Source organism: Xenopus tropicalis, chromosome 1, assembly GCF_000004195.4.
Source record: "Xenopus tropicalis strain Nigerian chromosome 1, UCB_Xtro_10.0, whole genome shotgun sequence".
Taxonomy (NCBI): domain Eukaryota; kingdom Metazoa; phylum Chordata; class Amphibia; order Anura; family Pipidae; genus Xenopus; species Xenopus tropicalis.
In genome coordinates, this window is record NC_030677.2 from 212945713 (window position 1) to 212967434 (window position 21722).

At 50.3% G+C, this 21722-nt stretch overlaps 1 protein-coding gene across 3 annotated transcripts in view; it reads left to right on the forward strand.

The window, feature by feature from the left end:
* Positions 1-641: 641 nt before the first annotated feature.
* LOC100489443 (protein unc-13 homolog B) overlaps positions 642-21722 on the forward strand; it is a 158435-nt gene continuing 137354 nt past the window's right edge. For 2 of the 3 annotated variants that reach the window (XM_031894973.1, XM_031894972.1), the window contains exons 1-2: positions 643-1131; positions 4960-5048. In XM_031894973.1, coding sequence (XP_031750833.1) covers positions 5027-5048 — 22 coding nt within the window. In that variant the 5' untranslated portion in view covers positions 643-1131; positions 4960-5026. Of the gene's footprint in view, positions 1132-4959; positions 5049-21722 lie in introns of all 3 variants that reach the window. The other variant, XM_031894975.1, reaches the window with a different exon arrangement.

Genomic DNA, 21722 nt, shown 5'->3' on the forward strand with positions numbered 1-21722 from the left:
GGGGTGCTGCTATAGCCCATGTGCTGTGCCATTATAGGGGTGCTGCTATAGCCCATGTGCTGTGCATTATAGGGGTGCTGCTATAGCCATTATAGGGGTGCTGCTGAGGGAGATATTTAACGTCCCCTCAGGTACAGCCGACTGCTATGCACAAAGGTGGTTGCTATATAATCGCAGCGTTAGCAACGGGAATATTGATAGCTTTGTGCCCCGGCTGCGCAGTTCCCAATAGGGGGCAGTATAGCAGCGCCACAGGTAGGGGCACACAATCATTTCTGTACCCCACCCCCCCTGTATCCCTGGGGTACTTCCCCGTAACCCCAGCCCCCCCACATACAATACAACCATGTAGCTCCCCATCACCTATAGAACTTTCCCAGCATTCACAGCGAGCTGGCACCGTACCACACTGGGACAGAAGAAACCACTGGCTCCGCCCCCAGCCTCTCCGGGCAGAGAATCTAAAGAATCTTGTAAAGTTTCCAGGACTTGGCGTAGGGATAGGAACAGGCGCACCCCGCCCTGCGGAGCGTTACCTACTGTCAACCTGTCGAATTTAACTCCGCCCACCTGTCATGGGTCCCCGCCTCTATGCTCTTATTGGCAGTAGTTCCGGGACACGTCAATCATCCATGTCACCTGTGTGTGTGTGTTTTATCCCCCGCCCCTTTTCTCCGTCCGTACCCCCCTCCTGCCGCTGATGGATGGGCTGTGCCTCCCTGCGGGGCTGCTGTAGGTGAGCCGAACCATGTAGGGAGGAGAGGGGTGTGTGCAGAATAGGCAAGAATAGGCGGAGCGGGGGTAGTAGCGCTCAGCCGAGATAGTGTTTGGTGGCTGCCTGCCCGGCGGGACCCGGCTTGGGAGCACTCGCTGCAAGGGCCGGGCAGGTGGCTTCTTATCAGGGGATTCCTTTCCACTGGCGCTGGGAACTTCCTACTCACCCCGGAGATTTGCTGTATGGTGACCCCCCCCCTGAGCTGAGAACTTGGAACCCCCCCAGCTGAGAACTTGGAACCCCCCTGAGCTGAGAACTTGGAACCCCCCTGAGCTGAGAACTTGGAACCCGTTGGTGTGAGGAGCCGTGAGGAATGGGTGCCCGGCGGGTGTGAGGATTCCCTGCCCCAGGAGACAGTGGGTACCATCTGGCGCTGCCAATTGGATTTGCCTGTCAGGCTCATCACTTCCGCTACAACTTCCCCTTTAATCTCACTCTGCCCCCCCCCCCCCCCCCATACTGATCCGGGCACTGGGGCTGCTTCCCTGTAACCCTGGCTGTGATAGTATTGCCCCTTTACTCTGTGGTGCCCAGCTGCAAACTGCTTGTATATCTGCCCCAGTCTCATTTGCCCCCATTCTGTGCTATCTGCCCCCCCCATCTAATATCTGCCCCAGTCTCATTGCCCCCCTCTGTGCTATCTGCCCCAGTCTCATTTGCCCCCCTCTGTGCTATCTGCCCCAGTCTCATTTGCCCCCCTCTGTGCTATCTGCCCCAGTCTCATTGCCCCCATTCTGTGCTGTCTGCCCCCCCATCTAATATCTGCCCCCTCTGTACTATCTGCCCCCCCATCTCATTTGCCCCATTCTGTACTGTCTGCCCCCCCATCTCATTTGCCCCATTCTGTGCTATCTGCCCCCCATCTCATTTCCCCCATTCTGTGCTTTCTGCCCCCCCATCTCATTTGCCCCATTCTGTGCTGTCTGCCCCCCCATCTCATTTCCCCCATTCTGTGCTATCTGCCCCCCCATCTCATTTCCCCCATTCTGTGCTGTCTGCCCCCCCATCTCATTTGCCCCATTCTGTGCTGTCTGCCCCCCCATCTCATTTCCCCCCATCTGTGCTACCTGCCGCCCCTTCTGCACTGCCTTCTGCTCCCTCTGATTTCAACACTTCCCTCTACCCCCCTGTGCTCTCTTGTGCCCCCATCTGACTGTGCAGCGTTACTCCCCCCACTGGGCTCCTGGCTGCCTACTCCCCCCCTGTTCTCTCTATCAGACCCCCCAGCTGTTTACACATTTGCCCCCTCCCCCTTCCCCACTCCAAAAACCCCACAGTCTTCTGCACCTGCCCCTTCTGCCTGTTTGTTATCCCTGAGTATTTGTGTTCCTTCGCTCCAGCCCCCCCCCATCCATGTCCCCTTCGCTCCTGCCCCCCCCATGTCCCCTTCGCTCCTGCCCCCCCATGTCCCCTTCGCTCCTGCCCCCCCCCATGTCCCCTTCGCTCCTGCACCCCCCCATCCATGTCCCCTTCGCTACTTTCTGCTCCTGCCCCCCCGTCCATGTCCCCTTCGCTCCTGCCCCCCCCATCCATGTCCCCTTCGCTCCTGCCCCCCCATCCATGTCCCCTTCGCTCCTGCCCCCCCCATCCATGTCCCCTTCGCTCCTGCCCCCCCATCCATGTCCCCTTCGCTCCTGCCCCCCATCCATGTCCCCTTCGCTCCTGCCCCCCATCCATGTCCATGTCCCCTTCGCTACTTTCTGCTCCTGCCCCCCCCATGTCCCCTTCGCTCCTGCCCCCCCATCCATGTCCCCTTCGCTACTTTCTGCTCCTGCCCCCCCCATCCATGTCCCCTTCGCTACTTTCTGCTCCTGCCCCCCCTTTGCCACTCAGTAGCCCCCCTTAGCTTTACCCTTTACACCTATTTGTAACCATTTCATTCCTGTGGTATTTTGTTTTGTGTCTCCTGTGATTCCTTTTCCTGCCCCCCCCCCATCCTTTCATACCCTGTGCCAGTCACACTGGGGCTGCCCCCATTCTGTGCCCATCACCCCCTGCTCTCCATCCTTTCATACCCTGTGCCAGTCACACTGGGGCTGCCCCCATACTGTGCCCATCACCCCCTGCTCTCCATCCTTTCATACCCTGTGCCAGTCACACTGGGGCTGCCCCCATACTGTGCCCATCACCCCCTGCTCTCCATCCTTTCATACCCTGTGCCAGTCACACTGGGGCTGCCCCCATACTGTGCCCATCACCCCCTGCTCTCCATCCTTTCATACCCTGTGCCAGTCACACTGGGGCTGCCCCATTCTGTGCCCATCACCCCCTGCTCTCCATCCTTTCATACCCTGTGCCAGTCACACTGGGGCTGCCCCCATTCTGTGCCCATCACCCCCTGCTCTCCATCCTTTCATACCCTGTGCCAGTCACACTGGGGCTGCCCCCATTCTGTGCCCATCACCCCCCTGCTCTCCATCCTTTCATACCCTGTGCCAGTCACACTGGGGCTGCCCCCATTCTGTGCCCATCACCCCCTGCTCTCCATTCTTTCATACCCTGTGCCAGTCACACTGGGGCTGCCCCCATTCTGTGCCCATCACCCCCTGCTCTCCATCCTTTCATACCCTGTGCCAGTCACACTGGGGCTGCCCCCATACTGTGCCCATCACCCCCTGCTCTCCATTCTTTCATACCATGTGCCAGTCACACTGGGGCTGCCCCCATTCTGTGCCCATCACCCCCTGCTCTCCATCCTTTCATACCCTGTGCCAGTCACACTGGGGCTGCCCCCATACTGTGCCCATCACCCCCTGCTCTCCATCCTTTCATACCCTGTGCCAGTCACACTGGGGCTGCCCCCATTCTGTGCCCATCACCCCCTGCTCTCCATCCTTTCATACCCTGTGCCAGTCACACTGGGGCTGCCCCCATACTGTGCCCATCACCCCCTGCTCTCCATCCTTTCATACCCTGTGCCAGTCACACTGGGGCTGCCCCCATACTGTGCCCATCACCCCCTGCTCTCCATCCTTTCATACCCTGTGCCAGTCACACTGGGGCTGCCCCCATTCTGTGCCCATCACCCCCTGCTCTCCATTCTTTCATACCCTGTGCCAGTCACACTGGGGCTGCCCCCATTCTGTGCCCATCACCCCCTGCTCTCCATCCTTTCATACCCTGTGCCAGTCACACTGGGGCTGCCCCCATACTGTGCCCATCACCCCCTGCTCTCCATCCTTTCATACCCTGTGCCAGTCACACTGGGGCTGCCCCCATTCTGTGCCCATCACCCCCTGCTCTCCATCCTTTCATACCCTGTGCCAGTCACACTGGGGCTGCCCCCATACTGTGCCCATCACCCCCTGCTCTCCATCCTTTCATACCCTGTGCCAGTCACACTGGGGCTGCCCCCATACTGTGCCCATCACCCCCTGCTCTCCATCCTTTCATACCCTGTGCCAGTCACACTGGGGCTGCCCCCATTCTGTGCCCATCACCCCCTGCTCTCCATTCTTTCATACCCTGTGCCAGTCACACTGGGGCTGCCCCCATTCTGTGCCCATCACCCCCTGCTCTCCATTCTTTCATACCCTGTGCCAGTCACACTGGGGCTGCCCCCATTCTGTGCCCATCACCCCCTGCTCTCCATCCTTTCATACCCTGTGCCAGTCACACTGGGGCTGCCCCCATTCTGTGCCCATCACCCCCTGCTCTCCATCCTTTCATACCCTGTGCCAGTCACACTGGGGCTGCCCCCATACTGTGCCCATCACCCCCTGCTCTCCATCCTTTCATACCCTGTGCCAGTCACACTGGGGCTGCCCCCATACTGTGCCCATCACCCCCTGCTCTCCATCCTTTCATACCCTGTGCCAGTCACACTGGGGCTGCCCCCATACTGTGCCCATCACCCCCTGCTCTCCATCCTTTCATACCCTGTGCCAGTCATACTGGGGCTGCCCCCATACTGTGCCCATCACCCCCTGCTCTCCATCCTTTCATACCCTGTGCCAGTCACACGGGGCTGCCCCATTCTGTGCCCATCACCCCCTGCTCTCCATCCTTTCATACCCTGTGCCAGTCACACTGGGGCTGCCCCCATTCTGTGCCCATCACCCCCTGCTCTCCATCCTTTCATACCCTGTGTCAGTCACACTGGGGCTGCCCCCATTCTGTGCCCATCACCCCCTGCTCCTGGCACTGCCTACCTAACGCTCATACAACTCTCCTGTTACTTTCAGCTAGTGCCGTCTCTGCACCCACCTTGTCACCCCATGCCCCCAGGAGTGCCCCCCTTCTGCTGCAGCCATGTCGCTCCTGTGTGTGCGAGGTGAGTGCCTATTTCTTTCTTCTTGCTTTTCCCCCCAGGGGCCCCTGTTAGGGGGTTAGAGAAGCTCTGGGACCCCCCAAGGATGGGTCTCTGTATGGTTTGTAACCCACTTATGTGCTAGTCTGGACCCCGAATGCCCCAGTGTCCCACCCGTATCGCTGCCAAGTGTGGCTCTGGTACCGGGCTCTACGGGCTGGTACTGAAGCATCCTGTAGCCTTTAATAGAGCCGGGGGGGGGGGATAAGTCATGTTACTGAACTCCCCAAGGCAGGGCTGCTGCTCACTGCAGTGTTTGCATTTACTTTGGGTCCTGGAAAAAATCCTGGAAAACAGAATAAATTAAAAAAAAAAGTTATAGCCTGAAACTGTGATTCATATAGGAGTGCTGAGCCCCTGCAGCTATAATGGTATATGGGCAGTGCCAGCCGGGTACATATACCATACAAGCAATGAATGCTGGCAAGCTCTGGCGAGGGCGGGCAGGCTGTGGTAAAGGCAGGCTGTGGCGAGGGTAGGCAGGCTGTGGTAAAGGCAGGCTGTGGCGAGGGTAGGCAGGCTGTGGTAAAGGCAGGCTGTGGCGAGGGTAGGCAGGCTGTGGTAAAGGCAGGCTGTGGCGAGGGTAGGCAGGCTGTGGTAAAGGCAGGCTGTGGCGAGGGCACAGGGGCACAGGCCTCAAACACACTGAGGGCCACTCATCGTTCTAATTCACAGAAGGTTACTGTGACCTAAAGGAGAACTAAAGCTTAAAAAGGATATAATATGACTACAAATTCTGTATTTTATATACTGAACTTACTGTACCAGCCCAGAGGGGCAGCAGCTCATTTACAGTAATGTTCCAGGCCCCCAGCAGCTTCTAATATTGGATTTTGTTACTTGTTAATATTTTGTGTCAGTGGCACTGCACGTGCTCAGTGGGATTTGGGGCAGAATTTAAAGGAAAATGTGTTCCACAAATCTGACAGCCCCTACAGATTGGAGGGGGGCTGTCAGGGCCTGGGTATCTTGGTAAAACAGGAGGAAGAATGGAAGGTTCCAGGACACTCGCAGCCCTGTGAGACTGGGTCGTGGGTAGGAATAGTTCTGGAAGGTGCTGTTGGGGCAGTTTGGGTACTCGGTGCAATTGTTTGGAAAATTCACTGTATTTGCACAATAACCAAGGTGGAAGGGAGATTACTCTGAGTACTTTGTCAATTTGCCACTACCAGTCAGGGGGTCGCAGACATAGAGGAACAAGTTGGTTCTGTTGGCTGCTGTCTGTGCTGTCTGCCCAGTGGAAATATCAGTGGAAATCTCATTGTCTCGCGGGTTTCCATTGGCTGCAGCTAGATATTGTAGGGAATTGCATGGAATGTTGGCAGTCTCCCCAAAATGCTGGGCATTTAGTGAGGTGAGTGGGGGCACACCTGGAGGGTGCTTGGTGGGCCCAGGAGAATATGGGCCAGGGGGGGTTCTCGCTGCTCTGTGGGTAGTGGGTTCTCGCTGTAGGGCCTAGGCTGTCCGTTTTCCCTCTCTTGCAGTGAAAGGGTAAGGAGAGCAGTGGGTTCTGGCATAAAAACCATAGAATTCTGCCTCAGTGGTTCAGAAGTCCAGGGTGTGGGCCTCATTGCGCAGAGCTGAGCAGAACCACAAGGTAAATGGGACGGGGGTAGTTCAGCCCATTCTAACAGTATGGGGTAGAGTTAGGGATTATGGCTGCACTGTCTCTGCCAGTAGTGGCCCCTCCAGCGGCACCGCGTGGCTTCTGACTCACTGGCCCCACTAGGGCATAGCCACATATTGTCTGTCCCAGAACCCAATCCTTTTATTGGGAGGTGGGCAAGATATTCCGGATTTCCAGTTATATGGTAGAATTTTGCATCCAGTCTCTCTGTGCCAGTCTCTCTGTGCCTGTGCCAGTCTCTCTGTACCTGTGCCAGTCTCTCTGTGCCAGTCTCTCTGTGCCAGTCTCTCTGTACCACTGCCCCTCTCAGCGGCTGCTGTGCCCACAACCATTAAATAAACCCAATAGGGCTGTTCTGCCCCAATAAGGGGTAATTATATCTTAGTTGGGATCAAGTACAGGTACTGTTTTATTATTACAGAGAAAAGGGAATTATTTAACCATTAAATAAACCCAATAGGGCTGTTCTGCCCCAATAAGGGGTAATTATATCTTAGTTGGGATCAAGTACAGGTACTGTTTTATTATTACAGAGAAAAGGGAATTATTTAACCATTAAATAAACCCAATAGGGCTGTTCTGCCCCAATAAGGGGTAATTATATCTTAGTTGGGATCAAGTACAGGTACTGTTTTATTATTACAGAGAAAAGGGAATCATTTAACCATTAAATAAACCCAATAGGGCTGTTCTGCCCCAATAAGGGGTAATTATATCTTAGTTGGGATCAAGTACAGGTACTGTTTTATTATTACAGAGAAAAGGGAATCATTTAACCATTAAATAAACCCAATAAGCTAGCAGTCGCCGGTTTGGCTGCACCACAGCTGGGTGTGGGGGGGGGAGAGATTTCCAGTACCGGGAGGTCCGGGCAGCAGATTGTCGCTGCTAATTCTCTGGGATGAGAGGGTTTTCCCAGCGACGTGCCAGCGGCAGACTAAAATAGAAGCGGATTATCTGAACATGTGACGTGTTGGCCGGCCCATTCCCATCCACGTAGTGCCCCTAATCCCCGGCCTGGGTGTGCGGCTGGCAGGCCCCTCTCACAGGAGCTCAGGATAAGGAGCCATAAGAGGCACGACCACGTGCCAGGAATGCTCAGGAATCCATCTTTGCTCTTCCACTCACAGCTTAGGGCCCGGGGCCACCTCCTGTATCCATGCCCTATGGGCAGCTGCACTGAGCCCTGAGATTCAGGGAACAATCTGAGAGCCGGGTCTGTGTTCTCTGGATCCGGCACTTTCTGGTCCGACCTGTTTTCCCTTGTCCGTTAGTCACGTGGCTCTTTATTGTGTGTGCCCAGAGCACTAACACTGCACTGATCCATTGGCTGCAGGAGAAACTAAATGTAATGTCTCTAATGTCACTAATTACATGTTTGTCACTCACAAACAGACTGTTCCTGCTGAATTGAGCAGGGGAATCCCTATGCTGCCATAGTTTTATAGTATCTCTCTGTACAGGCTATGAGCAAACTTAGGGGGCTGTTCCTGCTGAATTGTGCATAGTACAGGGAAATCCCTATGTGCCATAGTTTTATGTTATCTCTCTGTACAGGCTATGAGCAAACTTAGGGGGCTGTTCCTGCTGAATTGTGCATAGTACAGGGAAATCCCTATGTGCCATAGTTTTATGTTATCTCTCTGTACAGGCTATGAGCAAACTTAGGGGGCTGTTCCTGCTGAATTGTGCTTAGTACAGGGGAATCCCTATGTGCCATAGTTTTATGGTATCTCTCTGTACAGGCTATGAGCAAACTTAGGGGGCTGTTCCTGCTGAATTGTGCTTAGTACAGGGAAATCCCTATGTGCCATATTTTTATGGTATCTCTCTGTACAGGCTATGAGCAAACTTAGGGGGCTGTTCCTGCTGAATTGTGCATAGTACAGGGAAATCCCTATGTGCCATAGTTTTATGTTATCTCTCTGTACAGGCTATGAGCAAACTTAGGGGGCTGTTCCTGCTGAATTGTGCTTAGTACAGGGGAATCCCTATGTGCCATAGTTTTATGGTATCTCTCTGTACAGGCTATGAGCAAACTTAGGGGGCTGTTCCTGCTGAATTGTGCTTAGTACAGGGGAATCCCTATGTGCCATAGTTTTATGGTATCTCTCTGTACAGGCTATGAGCAAACTTAGGGGGCTGTTCCTGCTGAATTGTGCTTAGTACAGGGGAATCCCTATGTGCCATAGTTTTATGGTATCTCTCTGTACAGGCTATGGGCAAACTTAGGGGGCTGTTCCTGCTGAATTGTGCTTAGTACAGGGGAATCCCTATGCTGCCATAGTATTATGGTGCCTCCTTAAACAAACTGATAATGCTAGGGACATTTCTAATCTGTTCTTATCCAGCCATCTTTGACTACTTTTGATTTTGAATAAAAAAAAAGTACAAGTATGGTGGCCCTTTAGGCACATTTTAAGAAATCCCATGTATAGCAAATAGATGGGAAGCGGGCAGCTGGGTGGTGCAGTAGATCCAATGGTGTCTGGAGTCCTGGGTTCAGTTCCAGGGTCCTGTCTGCAGGAGGTTTGTATAAATAAAGATAATAAATTATTTATTTTTTCCTCTTCCTGCTCTGGTGGGATGTAGTGTATGTGCCCAGTGTGCCCATTGGCACCCACAGCCCTGTAATTCAGGGAATCGCAATCCCTTGTTCCTTAGAAAGAGCCGTTCCACTCATTGTTTGGTAACGTCAGCGCTGGGAATGAACTCCCGTGCTCTGCTTGTTTTGGCTCTGCCGACCAGGAAGTGGCCCTCAGCCGCCGTAAGGGGTTACCATAGAAACCCTGGTGTTTACTTGGAAACAGTAACGTGCCACACGGGGATCTATCAGCGTCCCCTTGTCCCATAACAAGGATACAGATATATAGAAACATTGGGGTAACAGTCACCCTGCTATAGTTCCAGGGGTACCCAGGGCACAAATAAGCACTCACCCCAAATCCCCCCCTAACTGGCCTTCAGGCTGGGCCCCCTTAGCCCATAACAAGGTTACAGATATATAGAAACATTGGGGTAACAGTCACCCCGCTATAGTTCCAGGGGTACCCAGGGCACAAATAAGCACTCACCCCAAATCCCCCCCTAACTGGCCTTCAGGCTGGGCCCCCTTAGCCCATAACAAGGTTACAGATATATAGAAACATTGGGGTAACAGTCACCCCGCTATAGTTCCAGGGGTACCCAGGGCACAAATAAGCACTCACCCCAAATCCCCCCCTAACTGGCCTTCAGGCTGGGCCCCCTTAGCCCATAACAAGGTTACAGATATATAGAAACATTGGGGTAACAGTCACCCCGCTATAGTTCCAGGGGTACCCGGGGCACAAATAAGCACTCACCCCAAATCCCCCCCTAACTGTCCTTCAGGCTGGGCCCCCTTAGGCCATAACAAGGTTACAGATATATAGAAACATTGGGGTAACAGTCACCCCGCTATAGTTCCAGGGGTACCCAGGGCACAAATAAGCACTCACCCCAAATCCCCCCCTAACTGGCCTTCAGGCTGGGCCCCCTTAGGCCATAACAAGGTTACAGATATATAGAAACATTGGGGTAACAGTCACCCCGCTATAGTTCCAGGGGTACCCAGGGCACAAATAAGCACTCACCCCAAATCCCCCCCTAACTGGCCTTCAGGCTGGGCCCCCTTAGCCCATAACAAGGTTACAGATATATAGAAACATTGGGGTGACATTTAGCATTGTTCTATTGGTCCTGCACCTGGGAGCTTGCAATCTAATGAGTTACTGTTGGGCGTGATTACATGTATGGATGTTATGTTTCGGCCCCTGGCTCCCTGTGTGGCCCCCAATGCGTCTGGATGACTCAGGGGCTTTTGGATGACTTTGTTGCTTCCCGGGAAACCGATTGGCCATAGAGATTTAGGAGGCGGCAGAACAAAAGGCAGGGAAGGTGCCCGGGGGTGGGGGGGGAGAGGAATTTGCTGTAATGACGCAGGATTGGGACGGGGGGGCAGTGTACCCGGTACATACAGTCCGTAGGGGGTAGCGCAGATGCCGCGCACTCATGGGGGGGGGGGGGGGGGGAGTTTGTGTTGCCATTCAGTTACTGTGTTGCACACTGTCCTGTTGACACTGTAAATAAAACGGGGAAAATGTGACTTGGCCCCGGGCCCTGTCCCCGACACGTGTGGGAAATATTTCATTTATTGCAGATGCTAATTAATATGTAGTCTGGAGCCAATCATTGTCTGTTTCTCATTGCCTTCTCTCCCCTCTCTGAATGTGGGCAAACGAGCAATGTTACCTTCTACCTGTACTACTTTATGCTTGTGGGCTGAATCCTGCCCACTTCATTGTTAAAGGGGATGTTCACCTTTGAGTTGACGTTTAGTATAATGTAGAATGTAATATTATGAGACAATTTGCAGTTGGTCTTCATTTTTTATTATAGTTTGTTAGTTATTTATCTTTTTGTTCTAGTTTATAGTTTAGCAGCTATCTGGTTGCTAGGGTCCAAATTACCTTAGCAACCAGGGAGTGGTTTGGATGAGATACTGGTATATCGGAGGGCCCCCTACACAGGCCAATAACCTACTGACCCAGTCCATCGGCAGCTTTTATTGCCCCGTGAATGGCCACCTATAGACAGGTAAGTAAGGGCAGAATAGTGTAGCTCCCCCCACTGGCCACATGGAATCACTGCAGCTACAAAGGTGCAAACAGCACAATCCCCCCCTGTGATACAGATAGTAATGGGATTCTAACGGTGCAGAATCCCCTCAGGTGGCCGGGGGGGCGGGATGTGCACGGCAATGGCCGCTTTCACTGGGTGCAGGGGAGTCCTTGTTGGTGATTATTTGTATTTATGTACAGTGTGGGAGCTGCCATACCCACTGCAACATCTGCTTCACTCCCTATATAGTGTGTGTGGGACTCACTTTATGAGAATGTAAATCTTTATAGCCATTAGTTTATAGGTACAGGGGGTGCGCCAACACTTCTGCCTGTATATTCTGCTTGCATTGTATTTACTGCACTTTGCACTTTCCTGCCCCAAGGAAACACGGCATTCTGTCACAGTGGCACAGATCCTATCTGATCCCCCCCATTGTAAGCAGCAGTCCTGCCCTGCTTTATGGCTGAGATTCTAGCTATCTGTATAACAGAGCATTCTGTCACAGTGGCACAGATCCTATCTGATCCCTCCCATTGTAAGCAGCAGTCCTGCCCTGCTTTATGGCTGAGATTCTAGCTATCTGTATAACAGAGCATTCTGTCACAGTGGCACAGATCCTATCTGATCCCCCCATTGTAAGCAGCAGCCCTGCCCTGCTTTATGGCTGAGATTCTAGCTATCTGTATAACAGAGCATTCTGTCACAGTGGCACAGATCCTATCTGATCCCCCCCATTGTAAGCAGCAGTCCTGCCCTGCTTTATGGCTGAGATTCTAGCTATCTGTATAACAGAGCATTCTGTCATAGTGGCAGAGATCCTATCTGATCCCCCCATTGTAAGCAGCAGTCCTGCCCTGCTTTATGGCTGAGATTCTAGCTATCTGTATAACAGAGCATTCTGTCACAGTGGCACAGATCCTATCTGATCCCCCCCATTGTAAGCAGCAGTCCTGCCCTGCTTTATGGCTGAGATTCTAGCTATCTGTATAACAGAGCATTCTGTCACAGTGGCACAGATCCTATCTGATCCCCCCCATTGTAAGCAGCAGTCCTGCCCTGCTTTATGGCTGAGATTCTAGCTATCTGTATAACAGAGCATTCTGTCACAGTGGCACAGATCCTATCTGATCCCCCCCCATTGTAAGCAGCAGTCCTGCCCTGCTTTATGGCTGAGATTCTAGCTATCTGTATAACAGAGCATTCTGTCACAGTGGCACAGATCCTATCTGATCCCCCCCATTGTAAGCAGCAGTCCTGCCCTGCTTTATGGCTGAGATTCTAGCTATCTGTATAACAGAGCATTCTGTCACAGTGGCACAGATCCTATCTGATCCCCCCATTGTAAGCAGCAGTCCTGCCCTGCTTTATGGCTGAGATTCTAGCTATCTGTATAACAGAGCATTCTGTCACAGTGGCACAGATCCTATCTGATCCCCCCATTGTAAGCAGCAGTCCTGCCCTGCTTTATGGCTGAGATTCTAGCTATCTGTATAACAGAGCATTCTGTCACAGTGGCACAGATCCTATCTGATCCCTCCCATTGTAAGCAGCAGTCCTGCCCTGCTTTATGGCTGAGATTCTAGCTATCTGTATAACAGAGCATTCTGTCACAGTGGCACAGATCCTATCTGATCCCCCCCATTGTAAGCAGCAGTCCTGCCCTGCTTTATGGCTGAGATTCTAGCTATCTGTATAACAGAGCATTCTGTCACAGTGGCACAGATCCTATCTGATCCCCCCCCCATTGTAAGCAGCAGTCCTGCCCTGCTTTATGGCTGAGATTCTAGCTATCTGTATAACAGAGCATTCTGTCACAGTGGCACAGATCCTATCTGATCCCCCCCATTGTAAGCAGTAGTCCTGCCCTGCTTTATGGCTGAGATTCTAGCTATCTGTATAACAGAGCATTCTGTCATAGTGGCACAGATCCTATCTGATCCCCCCATTGTAAGCAGCAGTCCTGCCCTGCTTTATGGCTGAGATTCTAGCTATCTGTATAACAGAGCATTCTGTCACAGTGGCACAGATCCTATCTTATCCCCCCATTGTAAGCAGCAGTCCTGCCCTGCTTTATGGCTGAGATTCTAGCTATCTGTATAACAGAGCATTCTGTCACAGTGGCACAGATCCTATCTGATCCCCCCATTGTAAGCAGCAGTCCTGCCCTGCTTTATGGCTGAGATTCTAGCTATCTGTATAACAGAGCATTCTGTCACAGTGGCACAGATCCTATCTGATCCCCCCATTGTAAGCAGCAGTCCTGCCCTGCTTTATGGCTGAGATTCTAGCTATCTGTATAACAGAGCATTCTGTCACAGTGGCACAGATCCTATCTGATCCCCCCCCCATTGTAAGCAGCAGTCCTGCCCTGCTTTATGGCTGAGATTCTAGCTATCTGTATAACAGAGCATTCTGTCACAGTGGCACAGATCCTATCTGATCCCCCCCATTGTAAGCAGCAGTCCTGCCCTGCTTTATGGCTGAGATTCTAGCTATCTGTATAACAGAGCATTCTGTCACAGTGGCACAGATCCTATCTGATCCCCCCCATTGTAAGCAGCAGTCCTGCCCTGCTTTATGGCAGAGATTCTAGCTATCTGTATAACAGAGCATTCTGTCACAGTGGCACAGATCCTATCTGATCCCCCCCCCATTGTAAGCAGCAGTCCTGCCCTGCTTTATGGCTGAGATTCTAGCTATCTGTATAACAGAGCATTCTGTCACAGTGGCACAGATCCTATCTGATCCCCCCCATTGTAAGCAGCAGTCCTGCCCTGCTTTATGGCTGAGATTCTAGCTATCTGTATAACAGAGCATTCTGTCACAGTGGCACAGATCCTATCTGATCCCCCCATTGTAAGCAGCAGTCCTGCCCTGCTTTATGGCTGAGATTCTAGCTATCTGTATAACAGAGCATTCTGTCACAGTGGCACAGATCCTATCTGATCCCCCCATTGTAAGCAGCAGTCCTGCCCTGCTTTATGGCTGAGATTCTAGCTATCTGTATAATCTTTTATATAGAGCATTCTGTAAATGCAAATTGCATGTGAGGGACATAATTATATTCTTTGAAAGGAGATTAGTGCATGATAAATCTGTTCATCTTTTTAACGGGCTTATACAAACTCAGTTTGACATAAACTATGCTGCCATATTTTTATGGTATCTCTCTGTACAGGCTATGAGCAAACTTAGGGGGCTGTTCCTGCTGAATTGTGCTTAGTACAGGGGAATCCCTATGTGCCATAGTTTTATGGTATCTCTCTGTACAGGCTATGGGCAAACTTAGGGTGCTGTTCCTGCTGAATTGTGCTTAGTACAGGGGAATCCCTATGTGCCATATTTTTATGGTATCTCTCTGTACAGGCTATGAGCAAACTTAGGGGGCTGTTCCTGCTGAATTGTGCTTAGTACAGGGGAATCCCTATGTGCCATAGTTTTATGGTATCTCTCTGTACAGGCTATGAGCAAACTTAGGGGGCTGTTCCTGCTGAATTGTGCTTAGTACAGGGGAATCCCTATGTGCCATAGTTTTATGGTATCTCTCTGTACAGGCTATGAGCAAACTTAGGGTGCTGTTCCTGCTGAATTGTGCTTAGTACAGGGGAATCCCTATGTGCCATATTTTTATGGTATCTCTCTGTACAGGCTATGAGCAAACTTAGGGGGCTGTTCCTGCTGAATTGTGCTTAGTACAGGGGAATCCCTATGTGCCATAGTTTTATGGTATCTCTCTGTACAGGCTATGAGCAAACTTAGGGGGCTGTTCCTGCTGAATTGTGCTTAGTACAGGGGAATCCCTATGTGCCATAGTTTTATGGTATCTCTCTGTACAGGCTATGAGCAAACTTAGGGGGCTCTCTGGTTACGTGCTAAAGCAGGGGGGCTAAGGAGGGAGATAATATGGCCCGATAGAGAACAATGGAGCCCGTGCCAGCCTGACACATGTAGTGGCCAAATAGATCATCTAAACAAACACTGTACATCTCACAATACTCCCCTTGTGTCACACTCACAATTCCAACGAAGGGGAAACCACAGACCATTAGGTGGAGGCTTCTCCCGAATCTGAGGTGGGGGCAGGTGGGGTACGTAAGCTCCTCCCCTTCCTTTATTTGTTTTTCACGCTTGTGGGTAACTCCCTGTGCTCCTCCCCATGATTCAGGCCTATCCGTCACTCACAATTTTGACCAAATATTTATTGTACTCACTCATAGCATTTGGCTGGAGAAAGCTATTAAAGGACCAGTAACACCAATAGCCCATGGGGTGGCCAAGTCTGGGCGGATTATTATAAATTACTATTGCCCTCTGTTTGCCTCTCCCTGTACATTTATTGGCTACTATAATGTAGGGGGGGGGTCCCACTCACATTCATTATGGTGGGACTGTGATGGGGAGTGAGGGCCCCCCTGGGCAGCCTGCGCTTTCTCTATAAACCCAGGGAAGGCAGGTAATTGCTTTTCAAGCGCCACAAGATGATTGGGGGTGACACGGGCAATATAATAAGCCTATGCCCATTGTGCGGGGGGAGAGCCGTGTCCCACTGGGGCTCCCATACATGTCCTGTGAATGACAGGTACCCAGTCGAGATGTCTCAAATAATTATACTGCCTGTCTGAGGGGCAGATATGTGCCTGGCACCGTGCCCATTCCATTCTGCACCCGTCACTGCGATTTTGTGCCGCAGCCCCCGGAGGCGCAGCTTTAATATTGTCACCGGCACAAGATGCATCATCTGGGCTCTGTCATTAGACTGCCATATAGACTGCCCAGCTGAGAAAATATACATGGGGGCTGATATATGAAATTGTTTTGTTTCAGGAGTCAGAACCAGCAGTGCAGAGAAGGGAAAGGGACAGACACAGTGACAGTTACACATAACTATAAACCCAGTGAGAATGAGGGATGAATGGATATTGGGGAGTTGTATCAGGAGTCAGAACCAGCAGTGCAGGGAAGGGAAAGGGACAGACACAGTGACAGTTACACATAACTATAAACCCAGTGAGAATGAGGAATGAATGGATATTGGGGAGTTGTATCAGGAGTCAGAACCAGCAGTGCAGGGAAGGGAAAGGGACAGACACAGTGACAGTTACACATAACTATAAACCCAGTGAGAATGAGGAATGAATGGATATTGGGGAGTTGTATCAGGAGTCAGAACCAGCAGTGCAGGGAAGGGAAAGGGACAGACACAGTGACAGTTACACATAACTATAAACCCAGTGAGAATGAGGAATGAATGGATATTGGGGAGTTGCACAGAATTACATTGTTTTCATTATGCTGCATATAGTTTTGGGTTAATATTCCCTTTAATGACAGAGAAGACACACCCAGTCAGAGACTATTCTAGGGAGAGGTGCTTAGGGAAATAGCGGCCATAGCATTTCCTAGGGACGAGGAGACTATCGGGTGGGCTCCCCTGTTTGTGAGCCGCAGGGTCATTGTGCCCGGGTTCTGGTATTGCCTGGATCCAAACTTGGTTCTGTTACAGGACACAATGGGATGCTCTGCATAGTTAGAATACAGGACTGGAATTCTAGAGAACAGCAGAAGAATGTGGTTTGACTACCTGCTCTGGGATATATAAAGGAGTAGTTTGCCTTTAACTTACCTTCTCTAGTCAGTATCTTCCCAGCTTTTAAATGGGGTCAGTGACCCCAGCAGCCAAATAAACCTCTGTCATTCTACTGTTACTGTAACTTTATTTTCATTGGTATTCTAGTCAGGCCTCTCCTATTCATAATCTTCAACTCTCTCATTCACACTTATACTCAGTTGCTAGGGTAAATTGGATGCTAGCAACGAGACATCTGCTGAATTTCCCAACTGCAGTGCTGCTAAACAGAAAGCACCCCGAGACACTGCATAGTTATACGTTTCAGCACTAAAATCAGTTCTTTGTGTTGGAACCCAGGCCTGTGCGGCGTAAGTGGGCACAGGAACGCCATAGAGCAGATTGGAGCAGGGGTAGTTTCTCTGCCTGCGCTTATATGCAGGGCAAGGAAACACCCTGTGTGGCATTAGCTAAAGGCTCCTGTGGGGCATGGGTGCCAGGTTCCCACCTGGGTATTATATATTATGTTGTGTTATTGCCAGGCACAAATATAGGGGCGTGGCACTGGGCAGGTTCTCATGGATACGGCCCGCCCTTGCCAGCTAATGATCCCAGGGATATATATTTTTCCCTTTTAATTACCGTTAGCAAATAATACGATGATAGCTTTGGGCATTTGTTGGCTTACGTAAAGCTGGCACCGATATCTGGCAGTCAGAACTGACCTTTTAGAATAACGATAATTGTCTAAACGTCAGCTGTAATTGAGAATCTCATTAGGTTCCTCTCCTTTGTTTTGTGTTTGAATTGCTGCCCTACTTTATGGGCCTTGCAGCGCCGCGCCTTTCCTGTTGGGCCCATTGGCTGTTTGCTGAACTCAAATGCTGTGTAAATAGCAAGGCTTTCCTTGGCACACTGGCATTGCCTGCCCGGGGGGGCATTTACAGGTATGGGACCTGTTACCCAGAATGCTCGGGACCGAAAGATCTTTCCGTGATTTGGATCTCCGAACCTTAAGTCTGCTAAAAATCATTTAAATGTTGAATAAACTCAATAGGGCCGTTCTGCCCCCAATAAGGGGTAATTATATCTTAGTTGGGATCAAGTACAGGTACTGTTTTATTATTACAGAGAAAAGGGAATCATTTAACCATTAAATAAACCCAATAGGGCTGTTCTGCCCCCAATAAGGGGTAATTATATCTTAGTTGGGATCAAGTACAGGTACTGTTTTATTATTACAGAGAAAAGGGAATCATTTAACCATTAAATAAACCCAATAGGGCTGTTCTGCCCCCAATAAGGGGTAATTATATCTTAGTTGGGATCAAGTACAGGTACTGTTTTATTATTACAGAGAAAAGGGAATCATTTAACCATTAAATAAACTCAATAGGGCTGTTCTGCCCCAATAAGGGGTAATTATATCTTAGTTGGGATCAAGTACAGGTACTGTTTTATTATTACAGAGAAAAGGGAATCATTTAACCATGAAATAAACCCAATAGGGCTGTTCTGCCCCAATAAGGGGTAATTATATCTTAGTTGGGATCAAGTACAGGTACTGTTTTATTATTACAGAGAAAAGGGAATCATTTAACCATTAAATAAACCCAATAGGGCTGTTCTGCCCCAATAAGGGGTAATTATATCTTAGTTGGGATCAAGTACACGTACTGTTTTATTATAACCGAGAAAAGGAATGTGCTTATAATGAAGTCTATGGGACATGGCCTTTCTGTAATTCAGAACTTTCTGGATACCGGTTTCCGGATAAGGAATTGAATATGAAAATTTTAAAAAATTTAGAAAGAATTAGTAAACCTGCCCCTGTGTATGGTACAGATTATTGGGTTGCTAAGTATGTTAACATGGACATGCCGGTAAGATCACTGAAGAAAATGGATTTGGAGCACAGCATTAACTCTAGACATGCTAGTAAGATCACTGCAGACAATTGATTGAAATCTGTTTATTAAAAACCAGACCTGCTAGTGAGATTACTGTAGAAAAGGGGTGTAAAGCACTGTGTAAACATGTTGACATGCAATTGAGCTCACTGGGCTAAATTCAGTGTTGTGAATCCTTTTCTGCAGTGATCTGTACAGGTGTGTCTGGGGTTAAAATACTTCTCTGATCCCTTTTTCTGCAGACAAGTTCACTGCAGAAAATACAGAGCCCTGCATTAAACACAGATTTGCCAGTAAGACAACAGTGGAAAAGGGATTCAAAGCAGCATATTAACCCCAGACATGCCAGTAAGATCACTGCAGAAAATGGATGCAGAATACTGCATTAACTCTAGACATGCCCAGAGAGGGAGGAGCTAAACATCAACCCCAGAGAACATGCTGAGCTGACGGGGTTAATAAGCATGCCATCAGATGAAATAGTTAAGGGGGGAGTAGGAACAGGTTTAAGGAAAGATGATAGGTTCAGTGTTTGTGGGGTTGGTTCATCCAGTTGGGGGTTGCTAGGGGGCAGTTATAGAGATTCTGAACAGAAAATGTATCTAATTAGATATTAGGTATTTAAACTAGTTCCCCTTTAATGCCTGCATTACCATGGGCAATTTCATGGCTACTTGAATAGGCCCTGCAGCCTGACGTTAGGATCTATCTGCACTGGTCCAGCACTTGGGAGGCCCAAGTTGGGCAAAGAACCACTTCTCTTTCAATCTGGCAGCTTATGTAAGATACTCAGTGTTGGACTGGCCCACCAGGTACCAGGGAAACTCCCGGTGGGCCCAGGTGTCGGGGGGCCCTCCTGGCCATTTGGCCTGCTTCATGGTCATTCCCTACTTCTGAATGAAGAGGAAGAGAAATAGATGGAATAATCGATGCTTGCGTGTAAATAAGAGACTCGGAGAATAAAGAGTTTGGGTGAGGGAAGGAGGGGTAATAGTTAGTGGGCCTATGGGCTAAGGTTTTCTGGTGGCCCCTGGGGTCCCAGTCCGACACTGAACATAATCCATTCCCTTAATTCATTTTCTTGCTCTTCTGAGACTTTTTCCTTCTAGTTATTATCCATGCAGTGTAAGGAGGACATTATTTTCATAAAGAAACGGGCATTTTACCATTTGCTGTTACTTACAGTGTAGAGTCCCTGTCGGGCCCTAAATACTGCACATTTTGATAATGCGCCGGGGACCCGGCAGGTTGTGGATCTCCCAGAGCTGGTACAATGTGCAGCCCAGAGCGGCGCAGCAATAGATCCAGAACACTGGGGCTAATGGTGTTTGGGCTCACACATCCCCACAGGCGCCGGCAGCGAGAGTGTTTAGTGCAGCATCAAGCAAAGCCAATGTCTATTTGTGTCTGTTCAGGGGGCGCTGTATAAGGCAGAGCCGCGGGGTATTATTACAGGGGAGCGCTCGGTTTCTATTAACCCCTGTGTGCCTGTAGGGGCTCGAGCTTCATAGTCCCTCCTATTGTTGCACATAATTCTCCCTCTCTCTATGGCTGTAATGAGCAATGTCCTTCTCCTGTTTGCTTTCAGTTGATTTAATCACAAGTAACGTTTGATGGCATTAGATTCCTCCTTATAGAAAGCCGGGGCAGCGGCACAGTACTGCTAAGCTTGCCTCACACTCTCTCTGCCACCCCAAGCTGCCATGTTGCTTCTGCTCTGTAGCTGCACTTAGTTATGCAGGCCCGCACAGACACTTGCACACTTTCCACTGCACATTGTCTTTCTTGGAACCGCTGGGTTAAAATGTGTATTTGCCGGTAGCTTAGGGGAAAAGCTCATTTAAAGGGCCCTACGTTACTTGACTGGAGCAGGGGACCCAAATTAAGCCATAGCCGTTGGCTTTGTGACCCTAAAATTACCATTTTCTATTTATTTAGGGATTTATGGTGTCATCACAAGGATCCCTATAGGTTAGTCTGTGCTCTAGCCCCTACTAGTACCCTAAGGCCAGTATCCGGCTACAACTATGTCCCAGGGGCTAAAGCCATGCTCAGTCAGTCGCCTAGTCATAATCATCTGTAACATCAGTAGGCAGCCATTGTAGCAACTAGGCCTTGCCATAGTCCGTGCCAGGGCACACAGCCACCTGCGGGCAGTTGGTAGGCAGAGGGGAAGCAGCACAGGGGTAGCTAGGGTTGCCACCTGGCCAGTAACAATGGTGTTTGTACTGTTGTGTCCCGTGAGGTAACCGGGAAGTACTTGCAGCAAATCAGTGAGTGAGGGGAAAGTGTCCCGTGAGGTAACCAGGAAGTACTTGCAGCAAATCAGTGAGTGAGGGGAAAGTGTCCCGTGGGGTAACCGGGAAGTACTTGCAGCAAATCAGTGAGTGAGGGGAAAGTGTCCCGTGGGGTAACCGGGAAGTACTTGCAGCAAAGTGAGGAGAAATTTTCCTGTGAGGTAACCACAGGGCTGCTGTTGGGGGGAGGGGGGGCAATGTTGGTTCAGGGGAGGCACTACCAGGGCCGCCATCAGTGGGGGAGAGAGAGGGTACTGTTGTGCTTGGCCCCTTGCCTAGAAATGTAGGTAACTTGCCTAGAAACGTAAGTAACTTGCCTAGAAACGTAGGTCACTTGCCTAGAAACGTGGGTAACTTGCCTAGAAACGTAGGTCACTTGCCTAGAAACGTGGGTCACTTGCCTAGAAACATAGGTCACTTGCCTAGAAACGTGGGTCACTTGCCTAGAAACGTGGGTCACTTGCCTAGAAACGTGGGTAACTTGCCTAGAAACGTGGGTAACTTGCCTAGAAACGTGGGTAACTTGCCTAGAAACGTAAGTAACTTGCCTAGAAACGTAAGTAACTTGCCTAGAAACGTAAGTAACTTGCCTAG